General features: G+C 39.1%; 2 protein-coding genes across 5 annotated transcripts in view; one reads left to right on the plus strand and one right to left on the minus strand.

The window, feature by feature from the left end:
- ABL2 (ABL proto-oncogene 2, non-receptor tyrosine kinase) overlaps nucleotides 1–7,821 on the plus strand; it is a 70,002-nt gene extending 62,181 nt beyond the window's left edge. Inside the window, exons 11-12 of one of the 4 annotated variants that reach the window (XM_081947675.1) lie at nucleotides 397–630; nucleotides 973–3,811. In XM_081947675.1, the coding sequence (XP_081803801.1) occupies nucleotides 397–630; nucleotides 973–2,141 (1,403 nt within the window). In that variant the 3' untranslated portion in view covers nucleotides 2,142–3,811. Of the gene's footprint in view, nucleotides 1–396; nucleotides 3,812–6,746 lie in introns of those variants that run through there. The other 3 variants (XM_081947676.1, XM_081947674.1, XM_081947677.1) reach the window with 3 other exon arrangements.
- A 155-nt stretch (nucleotides 7,822–7,976) lies between these two features.
- Nucleotides 7,977–24,700, minus strand: TOR3A (torsin family 3 member A). Its single transcript, XM_081947700.1, has 6 exons — nucleotides 24,395–24,700; nucleotides 23,952–24,053; nucleotides 22,605–22,870; nucleotides 20,227–20,402; nucleotides 16,425–16,549; nucleotides 7,977–12,802 (listed from the first exon to the last, which is right to left on the minus strand). Exons 1-6 carry the CDS (start codon nucleotides 24,675–24,677, stop codon nucleotides 12,576–12,578), a joined length of 1,179 nt encoding a protein of 392 aa, XP_081803826.1. The 5' UTR covers nucleotides 24,678–24,700; the 3' UTR covers nucleotides 7,977–12,575.
- Nucleotides 24,701–24,903: the final 203 nt, after the last annotated feature.

A 24,903-nucleotide genomic window follows, 5' to 3' on the forward strand; every position in this document is an offset into this window, starting at 1 on the left:
ACACACACACACACACACATCACTGGAGTCAAGATAAGGAGAGAAGACTAGGAAATTAAAAGGAAGGAAAGGCTGTGCCAGATATCAGTGGTGTATCCAAGACCACATATCCTGATTGATGACAGAAAAAAGAAGCCTTTTAAATATGCTTTCCGTCAAAGCAAAGAGCACAGACTCAAGATTTCTAAGGCTTCAGTGCCACTTACCAATTCTTCAGCTTTTGTTGGGCAAAAAGGATAATTCTGCAGACCAAATCCCATTCTTTATTTTTTTAAAAAGTTAAATATCAGTATTTCTCTGGTGAACAGCAAGGCTGTTTCTTCTCCTTTCAGTGTGAAGGAGGCACAAAGTTACTGCATCACCATGAACAGCAGACATTTCTGTTCTTTTGTCTAGGTTTTATCAGAAGCACACAGCAAACCAGCGGATCCCCAGCACTACCTCGTAAACAGAGAGACAAGTCACCTAGTGGCCTGTTAGAAGATACTAGAGAAACTACCTTTACCAGAGACAGAAAAGGTGGTTTCTTTAGCTCATTTATGAAAAAGAAAAATGCTCCTACACCTCCCAAACGTAGCAGTTCCTTCCGTGAAATGGAAAATCAGGCTCATAAGAAGTATGAATTAACGGGTAATTTTTCCGGAGTTGGTCCATTGCAGCATATTGATGGATTCTCATTTACTCCCTCCCAGCAAGATGGAAATCTTTGCTTATCCAAGTGTTATATTGGGAGCTTTGCACAACGGAACTTCTATGGGGAAGATGGTGGTGGTGGTGGTGGTGGTGGTGGTGGTGGTGGCGGCGGCGGCAGTGGGGGCACAAGCATTGGTAGTGGTTGGTCAGGCCTCACAGGCTTCTTTACACCTCGCCTGATTAAAAAGACATTTGGCTTACGAGCTGGGAGGCCCACTGGAGGTGATGAAGCTTCAAAACCTTTTCCCCGATCAAACTCCACATCTTCCATGTCTGCAGGTCTTCCTGAGCAGGAGAGAATGGCAATGACTCTTCCCCGAAATTGCCACAGGTCCAAAGTTCAACTGGAAAGGACAGTATCCACTTCCTCCGAGCCCGAGGAGAACACAGACAAGTCCAATGATCTTCTCCCTAAAAGGTGTGACGAGATTCATACGCTGACCAGAAGCCGACCAAAAACTAAACTGCTGCCAAGGGGTGCTACAGCTGTTCCTTTCAGGACTCCTTCTGTGGACACATCTATTTCAGAGAAGGATGGTCAAGGGCCAACAGCAGCAGCAAGCCTGAAAAGCAAAGAAAAAAACAGTGGGATACGACAAGGTTCAGTAGAAGGGGAAGAAAAACCAGGCTGGCCTTCTCCAGCCAAGGCTGCAGCAATACTTCCAACCACTCATAATCACAAAGTGCCCGTTCTCATCTCACCTACTCTAAAGCATACACCAGCTGAGGTGCAGCTCATTGGCACAGACTCTCAGGGGAATCGGTTCAAGCTCTTATCTGAGCATCAGGGCACTGCTTCTAGTGACAGGGATAGACCCAGACGGATAAAACCAAAGTGTGCTCCACCTCCTCCACCACCTCCGCCACCGCAAGCAGTCCTGAGGCTCCTTCATCAGCCTCCAGGTACCTCAGATACAGTAGAAGAGTTGGATAATGGAGCATTGGTACAGCATGGGCAAGACAGTGAGGGCAGCAAAAAGGTAACAGTGGCACCTACTGGTGGAAAAGCTGGAAGGCCAATAATGCCTCCGCCTCAAGTGCCTTTACCATTGTCTTCGTCACCTGCTAAAATGGCAAATGGCACAGCGGGAGCTAAAGTTGCTCTGAGAAAGACCAAACAGACAGCTGAGAGAATCTCAGCAGACAAGATCAGCAAAGAGGCGCTTCTGGAATGTGCAGACCTCCTCTCCAGTGCCATTGCAGAACCTACCACAAATAGCCAGCTGGTGGATACTGGGCACCAACTATTAGATTACTGTTCAGGTTATGTGGATTGCATCCCCCAAACGCGCAACAAATTTGCTTTCCGGGAAGCCGTAAGCAAACTGGAACTTAGCCTGCAGGAACTGCAGGTGTCCTCGATGGCTGCTAATCTGCCTGGAGCAAATCTTGTACTTAATAACTTATTGTCTTGTGTTCAAGAAATCAGTGATGTTGTTCAGAGGTAGCTTTTGTCAAACCATCTGCTTAGGAGGGGGAAAAAAGTTCACAAAATTGAGAGAAGAGTCAGAGTGACTTCTAATCATTTTTCCCTATGTTAATGTTTTGAAAGAAGAGACTGATACTTGAGTAAATTTTATGTGAAGTACCTCAGATCACTGAGCTCACATGTTTACAGGTTCATCTCAGTACATGGGGCAGATAAGAGGGAAGCAAAGTTTCACAGGGGTCAGATGATTGCAGCTAAGGCAGGAAAAATATTGAGAATTTGCCTTGGTGAAAAAATTGCAAAAATAGAGCTTGTGCTCTTGTTCATTTCTGGGAGGAAGGAGATTCCATGAAGATACCTTTGGTTTGATAAGGTGCTTTATTCTCTTTGATGCTTGTCCAGTTGATTAGAATTACTGGACAAGAGATGAGGTTCTTTTTCTGCACTACTCTGTATTTTATCTTTCTGAGGTCCTATCAGAAAGGCTTAGAGGTGCCATTGGAAGTCAACTAGATCTTTCCAAGAAAGAGGATAATTTTGAGGGAAAGTCTTTTTATATTTAAAAAAAAAAGATTGGCACTGTAGGAAGTGCATGCACTAGCCTGTCTGGTAGACCTTCTGCAGTGCAATTGGTTGCTGTAATCGTAGATACAAAAAGGAAAAACAAAAGAGCTGGAATATGAAATGCATCCCCCTTTATCATCCCCATCTCATATTAGTCACTTACACGTTCACTCTTTCACAGCATCTTGAATGATAATTTAAGCAGACTTGCCACTGGATTTCACACAATCACACCTTACACTCAAACTGCTGTCATCACCATGTGGGTAGCATAGCATGGTTAGCTAATCAATGGCAATCACTTGAGTTCTTTGGGGGATAGCATGCCCAAGAAACTGTTAATTTATCTCTGGCGTTGAACTTTGGTACAGTGGTGGCTTTGCTATACCTTGAGGAGCCCTTTTGAATTAAAAACACTGCAGAATGCTGCTAGTGTTCTCTACATTCCTATTTTAATTGTGCTTACCTTAATGTCATTTCTTTTTGAGAGAACTAGAGACCTGAGGCCTTCATATTTTGTAGTAGAACTATAAATTTGCTCTTGGAATACCAGTTCAGGTGTATTGCTGATATGGATTCTTTGTTTAGATTTTTGCTTTATTTGTAGTTTCAAGACACTGCCTGCACATGGATTCATTATAAGTGATTAGTCTGTATAAACATGTTGCCACCTCCCTTCAAGTAGTCCTGTTGCAAAATTCATTCATCTTCTAAAGTCAGCTTGCTATGGGACCACTAATTTCAGAAATCCACTGATGTTAAGTAAATGATACTGGGCTTTTTCTGTGATTAATGTGACTTTAAACTAGCATTTGCACAACACGTTTGCTTCTGAAAGATAGAGAAATCAGACTATGTGCTGCCATGAGGCCTCTTTTTTTGTTTATCCCAGATCCCTGAACTCATTCTGTTTATTGAAATTCAGCAACAAACTATTGAAAAATGGAGCTGTGGTTTCCCATTATTTTTTTTGTCAAGAAACAAAACAAGGAAGATATTTGAAAGGCTTAAGAAGAAATCATGGAGACCCTGTTTGAAATGTCTTGGGAATCCTGATCTCCCCACTCCCACCCCCACCCCACATAACATGGTGATAACACTTTGTTCTCTGGAGCCGTTGGCTACCAATAATTAGTTATGGTATGACCTCAGTCACAAGTGGGTTCATTTCAGCCTTAAACCATACATAAATAGAAGGGTTTTTAGCCATATTGTCTGGAGAAGGAGATTGAAAAGCACATTCATACTAACCAGAATCCTGCCATTAAGTTTTCCACAAATTACACTGAACAAGCAGCAATGCTAAAGAGCATCCAAAGCTATTCACATAATATTTGTTTGCAGTTTGTCTTTTTTTCTTGGATTGTGCAGTAGCTAACACTTAGCATGCAGAGGTTTTAAGTAGTTTTCAATGGGTTCTATGGGAGTTCCTCCTACCTGGAATCATTATTCCCATTTTGAATCCAAACTGCTGCACAGCCTTAGAGAATAGTACATGCTGCAGATATCCAGTGCACAATTTCTTCCATCTCTGAGCAAGAGAAAATGGATATCTATACATGTGTCTACAATAATTGCATTGACATAAGGGGATACCCATTCTTATGCAGACAGGTTTTTTTTTCTTGATGGCTTTTGGAATTGGTCTCTGGTACCCATTGTGTCTTCAGTTACTGTTCTGCTTCCCTGAGAGAATTCTGGATTTGAGTTATACTATTTACATGTTGGACAACGGTTTATATGTTTACGTGTGCTGCTCTTAATACAAAATCTGTCTTAAAAATGCAGGGGCCTGCAACTTTATATTTGCCTGGGATAGTTTATAAAAATCTTTCCCTCACAGAATTCTAATTCTGATGTCACTGAAATTTCTGTTCCAAAATAAATGGATTTTGTTGTGGTAAGTAACAGGTAGCTTGAGATGGGGAAAATGTACTTCTCTGATATTGCACATGTGTACGTACACACACACACACACACACACACACACACACACACACACATTTTTCCAGGTACATACTGTGGTTCATGTCTGCAGACTCCTTTTACACCAGACTGTTTGTCATAGAATTGTACATTATATTATTTATATAGTTTATTTAGACCATTGAGTCCAATTCCTGACAAATGTCTGCTCAGATATTAGATTTCAAGTGAATGGAAATTCTACTATTTCACAAAACGGTTTTGACTGTTGAATAATTTGAAAATTATTCTAACATTCAGCAGGAATATGGCTTGCTGAAAATTGAGACCATTTTTCTGTGCCTTGGTATTTATTCCCTTCTGATCCATCTTTTCTCAAGACTGAGATTGACTGGTTTCCTCAATCTCTCCTGTTGCACTTGATTTCCAGTCCCTGATCATCTTTGTTGCTTCTCTTTCTACTTGTTATAGTCATCTAAATTTTTTCTTATAATGGTAATGCTCTGAGGGAAATGGGTGATTAAGAAGTGTAATATAAAATAAATAAAATCTTAAGAACTGGTAGTGGATATAATATTTAAGTGGTTCAGATCAAAATAGAATGGAACAATTACTTCCTGTGATTTGGAAAATCACAAGAGCTCAAGAAGGAATATATAGAACACCCTACTTTGCTTTTCTTCATAACAGCTCTTGAGAAAAAGCTCTATCTTTTTTTCTCCTTTGTTTACTGTTCTGTTAGGGTTTCCTTCGGCACATTTTCTCATTAGCTTTTCCAGCAGTTAGTTCTACCTGCCACTGCACCTTTCTTAGTATCTTCTTTTCATCAATTAGAAGCATTAATCTGAAATCAATTAGGGCTAAATTTCATGAACCTTTTAATTTTTTTAATTGGTCATGTTTGAGTATTCAAAGTTTAAAACATTACATGTTGCCTATTGATTTTTATGGCAAACCTTTTAGTGATTGTATGAATACAAAGTTGTCATTACATCTGAACACAATTATGCTAATGGAAAAATGAAAAGAATCCTTTTGCTTCATAGGCCAGATGCATCAAACTACACATTGTTCATCAAGTTAAAAAACTGCACTATATCAATTAACTTCGGAAATTTGAAATAATTGACAGTGGCTTGGGAGGAAAGCTGAAACAGACTGTGCATTAGTTCAGAAAACTCATGTTTCTTGGTCCATGCTTCTTTGTTGAATTTTCAGTATAATGGCGAACATTTCCAAAATTTGGAAGAGTGAATAGAAGAAATCACCCCTAAACATAGATAAGTGTAAATATATATATAATGGGATATTCTTTGTTATAGATTCCAAACACATTTTCACTTGTTTCAATCAATCAGAATAGAACTGGAAGGGAGCTTGGAGGTCTTCTAATCCAAACCCCTACTCAAGCAGGAAACCCTATGCCATTTTAGACAAGTGGCTGCAGTCCAGTGTCCTTAAAGACCTCCAGTGATGAAACAGCCACAACTTCTGAAGGCAAGCTGTTAATTATTATCAATGTTAGAAAGTTTTTCCTTATTTCCAGGTTGCTTCTCTCCTTGACTAGTTTCCATCCAGTGTTTCTTGTCTTGCCTTGTTTCCTTCAAGTTATTAGCATTTCATGTCAAATGCTTGGTCCTTGAATAGATTGAGAATTCCCACTCAGGTTTTCTCCCTAGTTTTATGTACTTTTATGTCAAACTTTTATTACTTTCTTCTGATGGCTGGGTGCTGCCTTAGATAACATAAGCAAATGACATTGAAGATTAAAGTTGATATTAATGTCCATGATAAGAGAAACATGGGCAGTTGTACTTCACTGTTATATTAGTACTCATTCTAGCATTTTGTAGATCAGGCTCCCTCCCAAAATTATACACACAAAGTCTGGTGTGTTTGTGGATTCATAATGCAAAACTCATTTTATATTTGAAAATAATTCACTTCTCAGTTTTTGCAGTTTCCTTGAATGGGTGAGGTAGAACTTAATATCTGGCTAAATCCAAACAACTAAATTAGCTATTTTCCTCATATTTAGGTAGAATGTTGTGTTAACATGTGGGTCATATGTTCTCATGAAGAAAGTGTGGTCCTCCTTAACTAGAATTATCATCTTCCTTATCCCTGACCATAGGGCTGATGAAATGTAGAATCCCAATAACATCTGAAGGACTAAGTACCAGAATACTTGCACCTGAAGGCAAGACAAGAAACAATGGAAACTAATAAAGAAGAGAAGTAACCTGGAATTGAGGAGAAGCTTCCTAACAGTGAAAACAATTAACCAGTGGAACAGCTTGCCTTCAGAAGTTAAGAAGAGATTGGACAGCTACTTGTCTCAAATTGCATAGTGTCTCCTGCTTGAGCAGGGTGTTGGATTAGAAGACCTCCAATTTCCCTTCCTGTTCTATTCTGACTTACTGAAATATTTCCAGTTTTGTACCATATGAAGGCTTAACAATAAACACTCCACAGTCAAGAAATTTGGTAACATCTTTATTCAAAAATATAAGAAATCAAGAATGAAATTTACTCCATTTAAACAGGAAGCTAATTATAACGAAATGGTTAGGATTGTGCAAGTTTCTTTTTCCATTTAAATTGTTACGTAGTTGTAAGTCCACATTTGCTAAATATTAAAGTTTAACTAGAGATGATCACGTTCCAACTCCAGGCAGATTTCTGTTAATATTTTCTGTGATCTTTTCTAATGCTTCTCAATCACATGTGACTGTTTTTAGCTTCTCATCCCAGTTTAGATGGTGGCATAATAATAAGCAGAATCCTGGCATTTTTCTGCATATTAAATGTAGAGACAATTCACATCCCACTCTTTGTAATAAAGCAAAATAGCATTTGAAAGCCACTATATCTGGAAAGGCAGTCAATTTTCCCCCTCTAAGGGATCATTAGAGGACTCTGAATATATCTGCTAAACATTGAAAGCTTTAAAGCCATTGCCCCAAACTGGTACCTTCCTGATAGTTTAATTTCAACTCTCATATAGTATATTTTAGCATAATCCAATCTAAGGTTGGATGTTGTTTGAATGAAGTCTGTTTAAGATTGTACTGTACTGAAACCTTGTATATGCAGATATTTTTTTCTGATTTTGCATGAGTTTCAGATAACCATTTTGATCTTTCTTGATAACTGTAGGAAGATTATCTTTTGCTCAAGTAATTTCTTTTCAGACAATAATGCTTAAACCTTGCCCTTATTATTTTTGTTCTTATAAAATCTGTGCTCCCTGTCTTCTTTTATTGGTTACCTTGCTACAGTGAAGATATCAGGGGCAGCACTGTATATTATGTATAACGTTCTTGAAGCTGAGTGGTTCAGAAATGAATTCACTAAGTCTAAGCTGTAGTTCTTTTCCTTCTGGCTAAACATGACAGTCTATTTGTAGCAAAGGGATGGCATTAATAGTTAATGGAATCTTACGAGAGCACTCTGGTTTTAATTGGTGGAATAATTTGAGTTCTATACATAGATTGGTTCCTTACTCAATTCAAAATGTTCCCAGATTGTCTTGGAACTGTAAGAAGCAAATCAGTCCTCTTGCATAATGTGAATTTTGATATTACATACAGTTCATTCAAAAATAATATTGTTGTGCTCCTAATGGCAAAAATTCTAGAGCAGTGTACTATCATGCTTTTTAAAAATTATTTTTAAAATAATTGTAGCACTGAAGATTGATTGGCAAACTCTAGTTAGTTCAAAATATAGTACACAATTTATATGAAAATATCAGGCTTCTCCAGCAAATTCATCTCAAAATAAAATCCATGAGAGGTTTTGGACAAACAGGATTTGTAAAATAGTGAAATATTATCTTTCCATTAAGGCAGCGATATAAGGTGCTCAAAAAAATGTTCTAATTTTGGGGTAACTAAGGGCTCCTGTGAATGGAATGATGTTGCAGGAACAATTTTTCAAGCTGTTAGAGGTAGGATTACTAAAGTAATTGTGTCATACAAGTTTTTTTTAAAAAAAAATATAAACCTACAGATTTTTATTTTTTTGATTTTCTCATTGCTCCTGTTGTTTTGTGGTTTGCTGCTGAAATTTCACCGGACAGTTTTTAGGGGATCAATAATCAAAAGGATTGTAGGCTACCCATAGCTCTGCATTGAAAATTAGCGTTTTCAGTAACATTTTCCTTGATTCTCTGGTCTTAAGCAGGATTGAAGATAAAGCATTCATTCTCTAAGGACATTGTTCTGCTTAATGGCATATTGTGACACCATGCAAGTAGCCTGAGATGTGAAGTCTAAGATTTCTATTTTCAGAAGTATTTATCATCAAAACACTAAACATGGAAAACACTAAAAACAGATTGTTTGGTTATTGTCCTTGAAGCTGGCTCAAATCCTTCATTCAATTTTTTTTTGCCAAAAACAAGGGAAAAAGCTTTCATTTTCCAACTCCTGAAAAAAATATTGCTAAATTAAGATATATTTCATACATGCTTTAAAATTAAATATTAAAGCTTGTTCAATCTTTGTATTATTCAGAATATAAGTATTGTTTAAAAGTTGCCATCAATTTACAAAACTTGTATTTTGGAAAAAAAGGATGAATCTTTGTGATATGCTTTATTTCTTTCCCCCTACTTTTGATCTGAATGGAAGCGCAACCCCCTTTCCCTCATCTCAGTGCAATCTAGGATAGGTATTTATTGATTTCGTTTTGCTCATTTGCTAGATTTCTCAAGCAGCTACTGGACATCCGAATGTATCTGTTTTAGACTGCATGGATCTTGCAACTATATTTAACTAAAAGGAAATGAGCCTTAATTTCCCCTCTGCACAAAAGATTAAAGAGAAGTAGCCCTTCTCTCTTACTCAATGCTCAGTCTCCTATTTATATTTGATGAGCCCGTGTTAAAAATTAACTTGGACAAATTAGTCTTTCTTTTAAGCAAGTAGACTATTGGCTAACTCCCTTTTCTGCTTCTTCATGGATGGCATGCTTGTTTTAAAATACAGACTTTGGAAATGCTGAAATGACTAAGGAGCATGATCAGACACCACTTTCTATTTCCCATTCACAGTACTGTATTAAGAGTTGCCTCTGCACAGTTGGTTCAAGTACAACTCATGATGTGAAAATGTGGCCTTTTCCTCTAATCCAGAAAGGTGGCATATTAGGAATGTCTAATTTCTCTGAAATTGCTTAGGGCAAAATTGGCCAACATTATGTGGTGTAAGGGGTAGATTTCCAGAGGGTGGGGGTGGGTGGAGGGAATGGATGATTAAGGATATTAATCAACCCAGCACTCCATTAGTTGAATTCACTGAGGATTAAAATGGGTGAAACTGAAATGTGCGACTCACACAGAAAAACCCACACTACTAGTGTTGTCAAATGTTATTTTGTTTTTTGTTGTTGTTTGTAGTATATTTGGTTTTTTTTCTAATTTAAATTTTCACTATTTCCTGACTGTGAACTGCAAACAGTGTTAACTTGATGTAAGTAAGGCCCTTAGAGGCATTGCCTCTGCCTGTTCCAAACATTTTTGCCAATTTGCATTTTGTTTTAAATAAAAATTGCAATATTTTATTGGCAATTAAATTTCAGGACATGTTTCTTTTAGGGCTTAGCGACTGAATTAATAATGAAATTCAAAGAAAATATGCAGTTATATACCTAAAAAAATAGAAAAGGAACTGGTTTGGCATTTTACACTTACATGTATGATGACTTGAACATGTGAAAGCTGTAACATGATTTGTTATAGGTCAACATTCAAGGAACTCACAATAGTTTTCTGTGGAAACCATCCACACAGTTTACATTCAGATGCTGAAATGTTGTACACAATTGGGAATGGCTCTGCTGAAGCTGCTAACGCAAGACAGGTGCATATTTCTAGAATAACAAGGCACATTTTCTTCTGCACTGTAGATCATCTCTTTCTTCACCTCCAGTCACAGGTTACAAATGTTATATCATTTAGCAAGCTGACCTAGACAGTAAATACAATGTTGCTGACATTTGGCTAGCAGACAAAATGTCAACAATTTGTGTAATACCTTTTTGGTTAGCCACAATAGTCTGCATAGCTTTTGTAACAAGCCACTCTGAAAATTAAATGGAAGGTTTAGGTCTATGTGCTTGCATTCACAGAATCTATATGGGGCATGACTGCCTGGCACACAATGCCCAACTGTTTGCCTATCTGCAGATTTTAAAGTATTCCCTATATTGGACTATAGGTAATCCTTGTTTAAAAGACGTAATTGGGATTGTCCTCTCAGCACTACATGACTCTGACTGTGCCCATGATTGTTGTTCAGTTTCCCTTTTCCCTTTTGGAATGTCCACCCAAAGATGAGGCTGGGATAATTAGCAAGAAAGGAATTAATGTTTTTTTCTAATTTAAATTTTCACTATTTCCTGACTGTGAATTTAAGTCTCCAATTAATTTACATTTATTGGAGAGGAAGGGATTACAAGAGAGTAAGCAGGTATACAATGAGAAATACACATGTAAAGAAGCACACCAGCACCAGCTGTTTGCTATCTTACTTGAGTCTTAAGCCCCCAGCAGCATAGGAGACAAAAACCAAATGTGTGAAAATGACTAAAGACTTGTCAGTTGCAGGCAGCAGCTGAAAACTGGCTAATTAAAATCACAGATCTCAGCTTCTTAACTTGCTGGTAGCATTTTTGGGGAGAAAACACTGTGATAGAAAGTTCAGGAAAAGATCACTTGTTTCAGTGGGGGAAGGTCAGGCACAGGACATGTACTGACTGTAATGGCAAATGTGTTCCAGAGTTACTTTTTCTTCATCATCATCTTCAGATAGTTGTCAAGTGAGATCTACCTGTATTTACAATTGTGAAGCATTATTCCTAAAATGTGAAAACAAGAAACCCAATTTCTATCATTTGCCCTAAAATCTATAATCTAACATTTCTTCTCCTAAATTCGGATTGTACTAAGGTCAGGTTCCGGAGGCACTTACGTTGCCTCAAAGTCACTTGGTCTTCCACATATGGCTCAATTTGCACAAGGTTTGTGTATTTTTCAAAATTTAAATAGTGTGTTCTGTACGGGCTGTACATAACTTTTACAAACAGAGTATGTCTGGCCAGCTAAATCTGACAAAGCAAGTGTCCTGCTGTGAATGTCAAGCTTCAATATCTCACAAAAGCAACACTCAACATTTTAATCTACAAGGATGACAGAAGTTCAATACCAGCAAATAATGGCTTATGCAAGGAGTGCTTATCGCATAGAACTGGAACCTCATTGCTCAATTTCAGTGCTGGACTAGAAGTATATCGTATGTCCTGTTGTAAAAGTTATAATAAAAAGAATGGCACATATTTAGTCTTTTGATATGTATACTCTGAAAAGTGCAATTTTAGCACATGTCAAATGATATTTAAAAGATTGATATTAAATATATATAAAACGAAGATTGACACCAGGCCTCTAATAAGGGACAAAATCTTTCCTTCATACCTTAATTTGACACCAGGATTGTGGAAGAAGAGGTAGATTGCATTATAAGGAAATACGAGAGCTCCTCACTGAGCCACACACCAAGAATGCAGGCTAGGAAATTGCTTGATTCAAATCATTGTCAACTACCTAAGACCTGGAAATAAAATTAAATCAGTTTCACATCTTGTAGATGGGGGTCTTCTCCCCAGGCCGTCTAAAAACACAATGTAATGAATAAATAATATGTGACCCAAAGGCATCATTTGTAACCAGTATTAGTAAAATACTCTGGATATATTACTATTTCAGTAATACCATTCATGTAGATTCCATATCCATAATGGAGTTTTCTTACCTTTTTTAGCTGGTCAACCCCAATAATATAGGGAATGTAAGTAATATTACACTAGTTAGTGTAATAAATAAAATATGTGTCCCTGGTATCAGATAAAAGAAAACAAACTCAGTTGCAATCATCATCTTCCCCTGTCAAAGAAGAAACTAGTTTATACGCTGAGATACTGATTTGCAGCCTTGAGCAGAAAATAATTTCTTCCCCTTGGGAGCAAATATCGTCCTTGCAACTTCATCTAGCTTCTCTTCAGTGAACGGTAGATCTCGAGCAAGAAAAGCATCCCGAGCACAGAGCTTCACATGGTGATATTCCAAAGGCAGGAAAGGTACTAAGAAGTCTATGAGATTCTCCTGAAGAAGGACATTGTGGGCATCTGAAAAAAGAAAGAACAGCACAATTCATCTGGTATCTCCTGTGTCTTAGTTATTGACCAGGTTAGACCATAATTACTTGGCATTATTGGGGAGGCCAAAAATAGTTTATTTTTAATAGTATCTTTGATGCACGTGTACTATTTTTAAGATAATAACAACAATGATTGACTATTTTTTCCTTGTGTTGCCAAGTCCTCAGCTCTTAAGTACATGATAAGCTAGTGGTAAATCAGAACTCCTATCAACTCACAAGGGGCTCATTTCCCGGGCTTCAATCATTTCCCTGGCTCTCTTTGTACCTGCACAGCCAACAATCTTAATAGCTGCGAAATTGAATGTATGTCTTTGTTCATTGCAATGTAAGGCTATCAGTGAGTTTGAGTCTCTTCGTATGACTGTTCACTTGTGTTCTTGCAATCTAGTGGTTATTTTCCTCCCGGTCTATCCTACACAGTCAAAGGGGCAATCCATGCAAGGGACCTGGTAGATTACATTAGAAGTAACTCCCACCTCCAAGTGAACTTTGCAATGCATGATTTGTCCTCAAGTGGTAGCCTCTGGACAGTGTGCAATACCCACTTTCAGATATCAGAAGCTGCATTCTACTGCTTCCGAAATGTTTTTTGAGGTATGGCAGGGCGTGCCATATACAGTAGTTGGTCTCATTTCTGCTTTCTTCATTTCTCTTCTTTGCTGCTTGTACAAGCAAATAAATGCTTGTGGGAACCCACTCTGCTGAATTATTCACATAGGTCAGGGGTGTCCAAACTTGGGAACTTTAAGACTTGTGGACTTCAACTCCCAGAAGCTGGGGAATTCTGGGAGTTGAAGTCCACAAGTCTTAAAGTTCCCAAGTTTGGACACCCCTGACATAGGTACCTTATCTCCAGTTGGTTAGCTTCCTGGGTACTACAGTGGGTTCTCACCCTGCCATATAGTGTTCTGATGCAACTCTTTTTGTGTGACAATGGATAGTTACTGTTGAAACTAAGAATGTGTGGAGTGTTGGTGGCCTTGCGATAAACCATGATTTCTAGGCTTCCCTCTTCCTGCTTGTTGATAAGCACATCTAAAAATTGCAATTGTTCAGCTGTTTCTTCCTCCATTGTGAATTGTATGTCTGGGAAGATGGAGTTCAGAAAGGTATGAAAGTATTTCAGTGCATTATTTTGATAATGACAAATGAGTCATTCACATAGCGACACCAAAATTGAGGTGTGTGTAGTTTTAAAATGAACAGTGTTCTACTTCATGTGGGACAGTTTTTGCAATCATGACTCCTGATATTGAGGATCCTATGGGTATATCTTTTATTTGCTCATATTTCACTTTTGAATGTGAAGAAGGTGCTTTGGCAGTACCGGAGTAGTTTCACGATTTGTGTCCTGGTTAGGTGGTTCTGATCTATCTGGTACTCTTCTAGGGTTTTTTTATATTACTTTGTATGGTAAGTAAGGAGGAATGGATGCAAATAGGGACATTGTGTCAAAGGAGATAATGATCTTTTCAGGAGCCATTTTAAGCCTTGTAGTTTTGTCAAAACTTGTGTGGATGATGTGACCATGCTGTTTGAGGGTGGAACCAGGAAACCTAAGCATTGTGCTAGCATTTTAAGCCAGGTTGCTGGAAGGGGTATTTTATAGCACTACCATAGGTCTGTTCCCATACATTTGCAATTTAAAAACAGCAGGAAAAGACAATTTAGTTAAGAGGAAGAAAAGGCAAGTAAATGGCAACAAAGGATTATATTGGCTTTGTTGTAGATTTAGAGCTGCTTTATATAATAAAACAAAAAACACTATCATTTATTGATTAAATGTATATAGCTGCCCATCTCACCAAAAGCAACTTTGGACCGGCATTCAACAATGAGATAAAACAGCAATATAAGAAAACCAGACATCAAATGTAAAAATCCATATGAATAAATAACACAAACCAAATATAATAAACTCTAGATGATGATAGAGATAAAAGTGACAATTTTATTATTATTTGTATATTTATATTTTCATTCATGCTAAAGCAAAAAAAAAAAATGATAATACAGTTGTGAATTTATCCAATGGATCCAATGGAAATAAATGTTATTTGGAACAGCAATTATTGCATAGAGAGTAAAGGTAGGCTAGATGGAAATGAAATTAGCAGTACTTGTAAGATTTTATAAGATGGCTATGTTCCCATGACACAGCTGAGCAAGCCAGCATTCTTCTGTGAGCAACGTACTAATAATTCACAGATATGTCTTTAAAAAAGAGAAATTCTGACAATTGTCCCCACTCTCCAGAAGGCTATTGTTCCTGCCCCTCCTCCTACCCCCCCCCCCAAACCGGACAAAAGCAAATGGAAAACTTTCTGGCAGACTAACCAAGGTTAGAGCCACTGCAGTAGAATTTAGGGAAGAGGTTTACTCGGCCTCTTTCTTTCTATTTTACACCTTTTATCTTTCAGAGTAAAACACACAAAGGAAAGGAAATGGAATATCTAGAACAGGGGTGTCAAATTCGATTTCATTGAGGGCTGCATCAGGGTTGTGTTTGACCTCAGGGGGTCAGGGTGGGCATGGCCAGCGGGGGCATAGCCAGCTCGATTTCACTTGTGTCAGGTGCCTGTGGTGGCTTGAGCGCTCTGCCAGCGAAAACGGGCTCCTGAGCTCCATTTTTAGCTGTGACGGCCTGTAATCCTCTGCCAGCAAAAATGGAGCTCAGGAGAGTCACACATGGCCCATGCAAGCTCCTTTTTCACTGGCAGAGGTGCCACAGGTCAGCTCTTTGCTATTTCCAGGGTGGCCCTGTGGGTCATATTTAAGCACCCCACGGGCCCGATGAGGCCATCAGGCCTTGAATTTGACATCCCTGATCTAGAAAAACTCCTGTTTCCTGGGATAGTTTGGGACTTCATCCCATTCCTACAGCCAGTTGATAGGGTTAATCTTCTCTGATCACAGTTTGGAAGACATAGCTAGTTAGAGACAAAAACCATTCCACTGATCATGTGTACTTGTTCATAAAAACCCACCATCTCCTCCTTTGATTCAGCTAAGCTAAGGCATGAAAAAGAGGCCTATTCATTTACCAAACTACAGTGAAGATATTACCAGATTCAACAGATACCACCTGCTTATAGATGGCTAATTTTAATGCTACTGCAATTCATTTCCCTCTGACCTCAAGATTTAGGTCTCTTTCCCACTAACATCTCTGTTTACATTTGCAAGAGCGGATGAATAGATACCCTATCTAGTTCAAAAAAATATTACGTCATGAAACATGGTATTAAGATGCTGTAATATTTTCTTTTAGGCTAAAATGCTTTAGTATCTTTTACCTATTAATCTGCAGGGAAGAAGAAAAATTTCATACATTTGAAGAAAAATAAAACCTGGTTTGCCACAGTACATGTTAACAGATCCCTCCAATTATTGCTTTTGGCCATATTATCCATTCCATTAGAATGATGAAAGTTAACATACATTTTTTTAAGCACTGATATTATTTGTATATGGGCAGTTATAACTTCACATTTACTTTCAATCAATATCTTTGCAAAAGACAATGCATTACTACCTGAGTTAGCACTGCAGTGGCAGTAAAGCTTTAGGAACAAACAGCAACTCACCTGGGGCATCCAGCAGGTCTTTCCACAGGAATTGTTCTAAATATTCCATGGTGATCTCTTCCCTAGCTTGACCAGCTTGCCAGAAATCCAGGGCCACCTTATTGATGATGTTTCCACCAGTGTTACTGGGTACAAAAAAGGACATTACAGGTAGTCCTCAACTTGCAACCATTCATTTAGTGATCGTTCAAAGCTATAGCATACTGACAAACGTGACTTATGACCATTTTCACACAACCATTGCAGCATCCCCACAGAATCAAAATTCAGACACTTGACAATTGGCATGTACTTAATGATGGTTGCAGTGTCCTGTGATCAGCTTTGGTGATTTTCTGACAAGCAAAGTCAATGAGGAAGCCAGAATCACTTAACATTTGTGTTACTAACTTAACAACTGCAGTGAATTGTGGCAAGAAAGTTTGTAAAATGTGGCAATACTGACTTAACTGTCTTGCTTAGCAATGGAAATGTTTGCCTCAATTGTGACCATAAGTCGAGGACTACCTGTATCTCATTGACCAAGAGAATTTAGCAGTCGTAGCAAAATATAACCTTAAATGAGCTGTCTTGTCCTATATTCACAATAGTATCACAGAGCAAGATTATTAATCATTATACAATAAAGTCCTGAGGGTGAAAGTTTCTCATTTCTACTGACATTAAATCAGCTTGAATTCACTTGAATTACCCAGAATGGCTTGTGGTAGAATGTAAGGACAGGCAATCGTTCTGCAATCATATGTGCATTTTAACTTCCTGTTTTCTGGAATGAGATAAAAACGTGGAGCATATTTCTTTACCCATTTCTTTTTTCTCCCACTCTTTTGGGAGATTATTATTATTATTGTAGAATATAGGTAGACCGAGAAAAAGAAATGCTTGTTTTAAGACACCTAGTGCAGTAATAGCATTCATGTTTGCTATCTTCACTCTAAAGAGGATTTTCAGTGAGGGATCTGGTTCACTTTGGTAAATCCACAGCCTCTTAGGAGAAAGCAGTTGGCCTTTAGGTAAATTTTGGTCCCAGTAAATCAGAAAAAAGAAATTGGCACAAATCTTACTAGTTTCAAAGATACAGTGCAAAGAAATATAGGAAGCAAAAACTGACTTACAGTGGTACCTTGGTACTCAACTGCTTTGAAACTCACCAAATTTAGTACTCAAAGCATTTTGTGAAAATTTTGTCCCCGTACTCATCGAATTTGTCAACACTGGATGCCTTGTGACGCACTGCATTATTCCTTATGGAAAAGATCTGGTACTTATCATTTTTGGTACTCATTACGCTTCCTGGAACCAATTAACGATGAGTACCGAGGTACCACTGCATTTGCTGATTATCATTATCAGCAGGCCAGTTTTTAATAAAGGTAGATGATATTTTAATTTAAGATTCAAAGCTTCTTCTTAGACGTTACGCAAAGATAAATATGGCCTTTTGATTAATAAAACTTCTGTTGACTACCTGGACACAGTCATGCAGTTTTCTTCACTGTAATATGGAAGTGGTTTGCCAATGCTTTCTCCTGGGAGGTTTTTTGATTTCTTAATCCGACCTACAGACCTGGTAGCTTTCCAAGCACGTTCTTAATCATGATGACTCTGCTTAGCCCCAATAAATTCAGCTAGGACTCACCACCTACCAATTGGATAATACAATACAATACAATAGCAGAGTTGGAAGGGACCTTGGAGGTCTCCTAGTCCAGCCCCCTGCCTAGGCAGGAAACCCTATGCCGTTCCAGACAAACGGCTATCCAACATCTTCTTAAAGACTTCCAGTGTTGGGGCATTCACAACTTCTGGAGGCAAGCTGTTCCACTGATTAATTGTTCTGTCAGGAAATTTCTCCTCAGTTCTAAGTTGCTTCTCTCCTTGATCAGTTTTCACCCATTGCTTCTTGTTCTACTCTCAGGTGCCTTGGAGAATAGTTTTACTCCCTCTTCTTTGTGGCAACCCCTGAGATATTGGAACGCTGCTATCAGGTCTCCTCTAGTTCTTCTTTTCACTAAATTAGACATACCCAGTTCCTTGCAACCGTTCTTCATATGTTTTAGTCTCCAGTCCCCTAATCATCTTTGTTGCTCTTCTCTGCACTCTTTCTAGAGTCTCCACATCTTTTCTACATCATGGTGACCAAAACTGAATGCAGTATTCCAAGTGTGGCCTTACCAAGGCATTACAAAGTGGTATTAACACTTCACGTGATCTTGATTCTATCCCTCTGTTTATGTAGCCTAGAACTGTGTTGGCTTTTTTGGCAACTGCTGCACACTGCTGGCTCATATTTAAATGGTTGACCACTAGGACTCCAAGATCCCTCTCACAGTTACTACTATTGAGGAAGGTACCACCTATACTGTACCTGTGCATTTCGTTTTTCTTGCCTAAATGTAGAATCTTACTCTTTTCACCATTGAATTTTATTTTATTAGATAGTGCCCTGTTCTGACCCCCCCCCCCCCCCCCCGCTCTCATATACCAAGTCACTCCGACACAAAGACTCTTCAAGATGTTTATTGACATACAGGTTCCACCTTGGCAGCAATCCAGCTACCAAGCTCCAGATAACCATCTTAGCAGCACTGCTGCCTGCCAAGGTCCAGGGAACAGATTGGCAGCAATCCAAGTAAACCCTTTGGCAGCAATCCAGCCTGCCAAAGTACAACCCAGATCTGAGAGCTTCTCCAACTCCAATGATCAGTTGATTCCTGCAAAGGGTGTGTCCACAAGCAGTCCCTTTATAGTCTGGAGAGGAGTCTAACTATCAGCAGCTGAGAGCCATTACCTCCTGTAATTGCTCAATTGCTCCTTACGCCGGGTAGCAGCCGGTAACGAGCATCTAATAGCTCACTGCTGATGTCTGACTCACTGTCCTGTGACTCCTCCCCACTGCTCCAAGGCATGACATCAGGAGCCCCCTTTCTTTGGCTTTCACCACTGCTCCATGCCTCAGGCGCCTCCTGGTGGCCAACCAGCCTCTCTGCGCCCTGCTCAGAGTCGGAACCCTGTCCAGGGTCCTCCACATCGTCCTGAGCCGACTCAGAGGGACCCTCGCTGTCAGAGTCTGGTGGCAACTCCAACGGCTCCTGCTGGGCCACAACAGTGCCCAATGTTCAAGTTTGTCAAGATCCTTCTGTATCTTAAGCCTGTCTTCTGGAGTGTTGGCTATTCCTGCCAGTTTGGTGTCATCTGCAAATTTGATGAGTTCCCCATTTATTTCCTCATATTTAAATCAATATATTCAAGTCAAATTGGAAAGAAGCAATTTTGAGAGCGATACAACTTTTTTCCTGAATTTTATTCCTAGTGCCAGGACCCCATGAATATTTTACAGTCAGTGTTATTTATTGTATCACTGGTGAGTTGATTAGAGACACAGGCATTCTTAAGAACACGAATCTTTCTTCTCTAAAGGGCATCCTTGAATATCAGCAACATTGTAGATAGTAGAGTCAGAGAAAAAAATGAGCCTCTCCTGTATGTTTCTGTACTTGCACTATACAGAATTTGTAAAAGGACAGAAATAAGTCTTACTGCTTTTGCAAAGTTCAGCTTTTAAACTAGGCCAAAATAAAGTGCAACTCAGGATCTGCTAATGGAAGTGGCAAGAAAGTTTCAGGAAGAGCTTTTAAATGAACTTGTGGAAGTATTGATATGTTTCTAGATTTTTCTACCTCATTTTTTTTACCCTGGATTATTACTCCTCAATATTACAAGCTCAGACTTCTAATATTCTGAAAAATCCCCCCAGAATATGATTTAGGATTTGTCTCTTAACACTCAAAACAAAATTTACCTTAAGAATAAGAAGATGGACCGCCGATAATCAACCTTGTCAACTTTCCCATTGTGACCCACATATGGTTTGAGGGCATTGAGGAGATCAGGGTGAAGCTTCTCTGCTTCATCAAAGATGAACAAGGATTGTTCACAGAGTTTAACTGTCTCGGTGATTTGTTTTCTTAGCTCGACCTGAGTAAACAGGAAAAATAGGCACGAATATGATTAAATTGGTGTAGCCAGAGATTTATTTATGGCCTTCTATCCCCTCTTTTAGAATTGATGCTTATTACATAGCCTTAATAAGTTTTAAAAGCAATCTGTAAAACATCAAGAAAAATGAAATTATCAACAAAATCAAAAGGTTTTTTTTCATTTAAAAATCCTTGTTTATATGCTATTAGTGAGGAAACCAGAAATATTTTCCAAGGGAGTGTGTTCTAAAGGTCTGTGATTTCCACAAAAAAGGCTTTTATAATTGTCTAACAAAGCACATTTCTGGGAGCAGATATGAGACAACCCAAAGAAGAATGCAGCCTGGCTAAAGGAGATGGGTAAGAATTTTTTTAAAAAAGACATTGAATGAAAGAATTTGTAATAACAGCAGAAATAGAGAAACAGGTAAGGAAGATCAAGAATTGATCAGGACCTGGTGAAGATGAACTGCATAGCTTTTGGTTGAAACATATGATTGGTCTGTGTTCACTCATTGCCAAGCAGTTTAACAATATACCACAAGGATGTGAAATTGAAGAATGGCTAACTTCTGTCAAAACTTACCTGATAATGAAAGATCCAACAAAAGGGCCAACACCTGGCAACTACAAGCCAGTTACTGGCTTACAAACAATTTTCAAACTTTCGATGAAGATTCTCAGTCATCCAGATAGAGTTGTCTGAAAGCTGAGTTATGGCAACTGGACTTCTTTTCTTTTTTTAGTTTGAAATGCAATTTATCTTTGGATAAATACTGAAGGAGTATTTGTGGAGAGTGAAGAAGATGTCATAAAGCAGAGTTCCTCAACTTTTTGGCTTTGCGAAAGGTGGGAGAGGGAATGGTTCTGCGCAAGAAACAGGCACATGCACAACTCCATTTGTGTGAGTGGCGGGCACGCCCACTCACCACTTGTGCAAATGGAGTGCGTGTGCACATGATGTGCATGCGCTCGCCCACCACTTCTGCAGCCCAATTCTAAATGACTCAAGGTCGAGAGGTGGGCCGCAGCCCAAAGTTTGGGGAGCATGCCATAAGGGCTAACTAAAGAATAGAAACGAAATATGGCATTGCAAAGGATTACAAAACCAGTAAACAAAAAACTAGCAGGCTAAGCAGATAACAGCAAGGCCTGGCAATGTCTAAGAGCAGAACAATATTATTAATATTATTTAACACACTCTTTCTATCCCAGATCCTTGGTTAGAGCTCGAGAAGTGGACAAATTTCAATTTCAATTTATTTGATTTGTTAGCCGCTCCCTCTCCACAAGGGACTCGGGGCGGCGTACAATAAAAAAGCACATATATATATACATATACACATAGACATACACGAAGGAGGTAACAATCATTAAATACATCAAATAATAATAATAAAATTAGCAATTAAAATACCCCAGTTTAAAATTACGGATTTAAAGACTGTCAGGAGGAATAAGATGGAACTATGGTTGAGCCAGGCCGGATAATTGAAAAAGGTGGGTCTTGAGTTTTGAACGGAAGGAGCGGAGATCGGAGGTAATGCCAAATCCACTCTAAAGATCTGGCCAACTGCATAGCCAATCATAATATATTAAAATTTTATGCCACCTAACTCTGGATGTTATTCATATTAATAGGGGCCCATCATTCAACCTACTCACCCAGACTTTTAAACTTTGACCTGCCTTTGAGTACCTTTTAGATCAATGATATTGTCCTTACTATTTGTATCCTGGGCCAAAATAAATAACCCATGTGCTTTGATCTAGTCTCGCCAAGCTACACTACAATATTTTGTTTGAATCCCCAAGGACAGGCCACTGCCAATATGCCCTTTGCTAGAGAGAGAAACCACAGCAGGATTAACTCAAGCAGATCTTTGGATATAGGAAGATTTATATGAACATAGCCAACTTTCAAGTTAATTAACCAATCCAGGGCTTTTTAAAACCAGGGGTGTATAATAACCCAGGTAATGACAATCAAGGCAACTTGTGCGGATATGTGGTATAACATATTGAAATTTCACTAATGTTGTGTTCTGTAAACATCCAGGAATTCAGAAGTTCCTTGTTTTGTACATTTCCCAAGATAAAAGAATTGATCCATGGACCTTCTTCATGCCTCACTTCTAAGTAACAACACTATACTTAACACACACACAGAGAGACACACAATATACAAATATCCTCTCACCTTGTAAAGGTCCATGTAATTGAGATGAGGGAAATGAAGTACTGAGATGAAAATTTTAACACAGTCACTTTTTAGGCCATCTCGATAAAGATGTTCTGCCATTAAACGAGCTACAAAGTTCTTGCCAGTACCAGACCAGCCATGAAAAGAAAGAGTCAGTGCTTTCTTTGGCTGTGGTGTTTCCAAGAAATCCTGAACGGCTTTCAGGACGATTATTTTGGCCAAATGCTGGCCATGGAGTCGTTTGCTCAGAACCAGTTCCAAGCCTGTGGGGGGGAAAGAGAGAATGAATCTCTTGCATGTCATGTTGGAAACTGCAGAAGCCTTACACTGCTAGAAATCAGGATTTGCAAGATCAAGTTAGATTGAGATTGAATTGTCAAACAAGGATTGCATAAAAGCACACTGAAACCACAAGTTATAGCTTTGGCTCGAAAATCCATTTGTCAAAACACCTCACTGTGCTTTCTTTCATTATGTAAACTAATAATTCTTGTAGCTGTGCAAGATGATATGCTTAATGTGGGCGGGAAATCTCTAATGGTCCTTCAGAAAATAAAGGTTTCTGATAACAGCATTTCATTGTACATACTCTATGTAAATTTGTATCCCTTATCGTTGATCCTTTGCTTCAGCAAGTAACTTGGAAAACATGACAAGACCTGCAGAATTAATCAAGATGGAAAACAATCGACAAAAAACATTTCTGAAAGTGATTAGAGAAGAAAATATGCACATCCAGTTTTTATTAAAGGTGACAATTGTGGTTTGAGCAAAATTGCTATTTCCTCATTTCCCAGAACACAAAACCCATTAAAGATTGGAGGAGACACTGTACAGAGCACTTGTGCGTGGTCTCAAGTTGTCTCCTTGTCTGGAGAGGAATTATGAAGAGCCAATCTACTTGCTTTTAGCAGAATCACCTTCAGTTCACCATTTCTTTCCAATTAATTTGATCAAATATGTATTCAATCTCAGTGCTTCAATCATTAGTTTATAACTGAAAGAATTGGTCCCCATGTCAAATAAAAAAGAAACAGTGCAAGTTTAGTGTGTTGAAACTACAAGGGAAAGATTTTGGTTTTATAGCTTTGTCATCTTCCAGACAGATATAGTATTATACTAAAAGAGATGCAGTTAGGAAAAGAGTATTGAGTACTATAACTTATTTTTTAATAATACACACAATAAAGCAAAGCTGACCAGCCTTTAAGCCAAATAAAGCTGTGTAGCAGACCCAGATCACATTCCTAAATTTCAGAAGCATAAATGCTGACCTTTGGTAATGCAGTATTTTTAATATGGAGGAGGGGAGGAATTAAAATAAGAAGAAAGCAAAGTCTTTACCTGTGATATTGTTGACCACTCTGCAGTCTCCTGTTGGACAGCACCTGCCAAAGCCACAGTACCAGGTAGAGACTAATTCAGTCACCATGGGTAACTTCCAATCTAAAAGATAAGAACACCAGATTGGGAAAAGAAATATTTGAATTGCACCTGGGCCATTTCTTAGAGGAAGGGAGCGATATCCGACTTAATCCCCAAGCTTTAAAGTATCAATGTAAAACGGAATTATTTCTGCGCCCGCTTGAGCTATAATAGCACGTTCAGAATAAACTTAGAAAGGGGGCTAAAAGTGTTGCATTGAAGAGCAGCACTTCCGCGTCCTCTCTTCCATAGAGACCACGGTAAGAATTCTGGGAGTTGGAGGCTGCAAGTGTGAAGTCGGCAGCCATTGGCCAATGAGAAAGGGAACAAGCGCCAGGGGGGAAACCCCGCGGAGACCCTACCGTGCTGTCCCAGGATGCCTTTGCTGCCTTCCTCCTCTTCCTCGCGCTGCGTCCTCCCTTCTTCCTCTTCCTCGCAGCCTTCCTGCCACATCTGGCAGGCGAGCGAATTCCAGTAGCGGCGGGAAGCGTCCCGCGCGGCCCCGAACTGCTTCTGCAAATGCTCGTACTGCCGGGGGCTCAGGAAATCCACGCTCCCAGCCTCTTCCCCGCGGTCCTTACTCGCTTGTGCCCTTATCAACTGCAGCGCTAAGCAGACATAGAGCAGCCCAGTCCGGCACCCCATGGCCGTCTGCGGAAGGAGGAAGCCGGAGCTACGGCAGCGGACTGTCGGTATCGCTGGGCAGCCGAGACCAAGCCCAGTTCTCCAATGACTTGGAAACTGATCTCATTTCCCTTTTAGCTTTCGGGACTGTTTCCTCTTTCCCCCAGAGGCTAAAGGTGCGATAAAAGCCTTTCGTAAGTCTGGTTTGGAGGGAGTGGTTTTTGGAATTCAGTTCGTGTATTTTGGC

This window comes from Natrix helvetica, assembly GCF_964273705.1.
Source record: "Natrix helvetica genome assembly, chromosome: 3".
In the NCBI taxonomy this organism is placed as follows: Eukaryota; Metazoa; Chordata; class Lepidosauria; order Squamata; family Natricidae; genus Natrix; species Natrix helvetica.

Coding starts and splice junctions, on each gene's coding strand:
- TOR3A (XM_081947700.1), bottom strand. CDS start 24,677: ATGGGGTGCCGGACTGGGCTGCTCTATGTCTGCTTAGCGCTGCAGTTG. Junction 24,054..24,394: donor AGGCATCCTGGGACAGCACG/GTAGGGTCTCCG, acceptor CTTATCTTTTAG/ATTGGAAGTTACCCATGGTG. Junction 20,403..22,604: donor ATTACATGGACCTTTACAAG/GTGAGAGGATAT, acceptor CTGTTTACTCAG/GTCGAGCTAAGAAAACAAAT.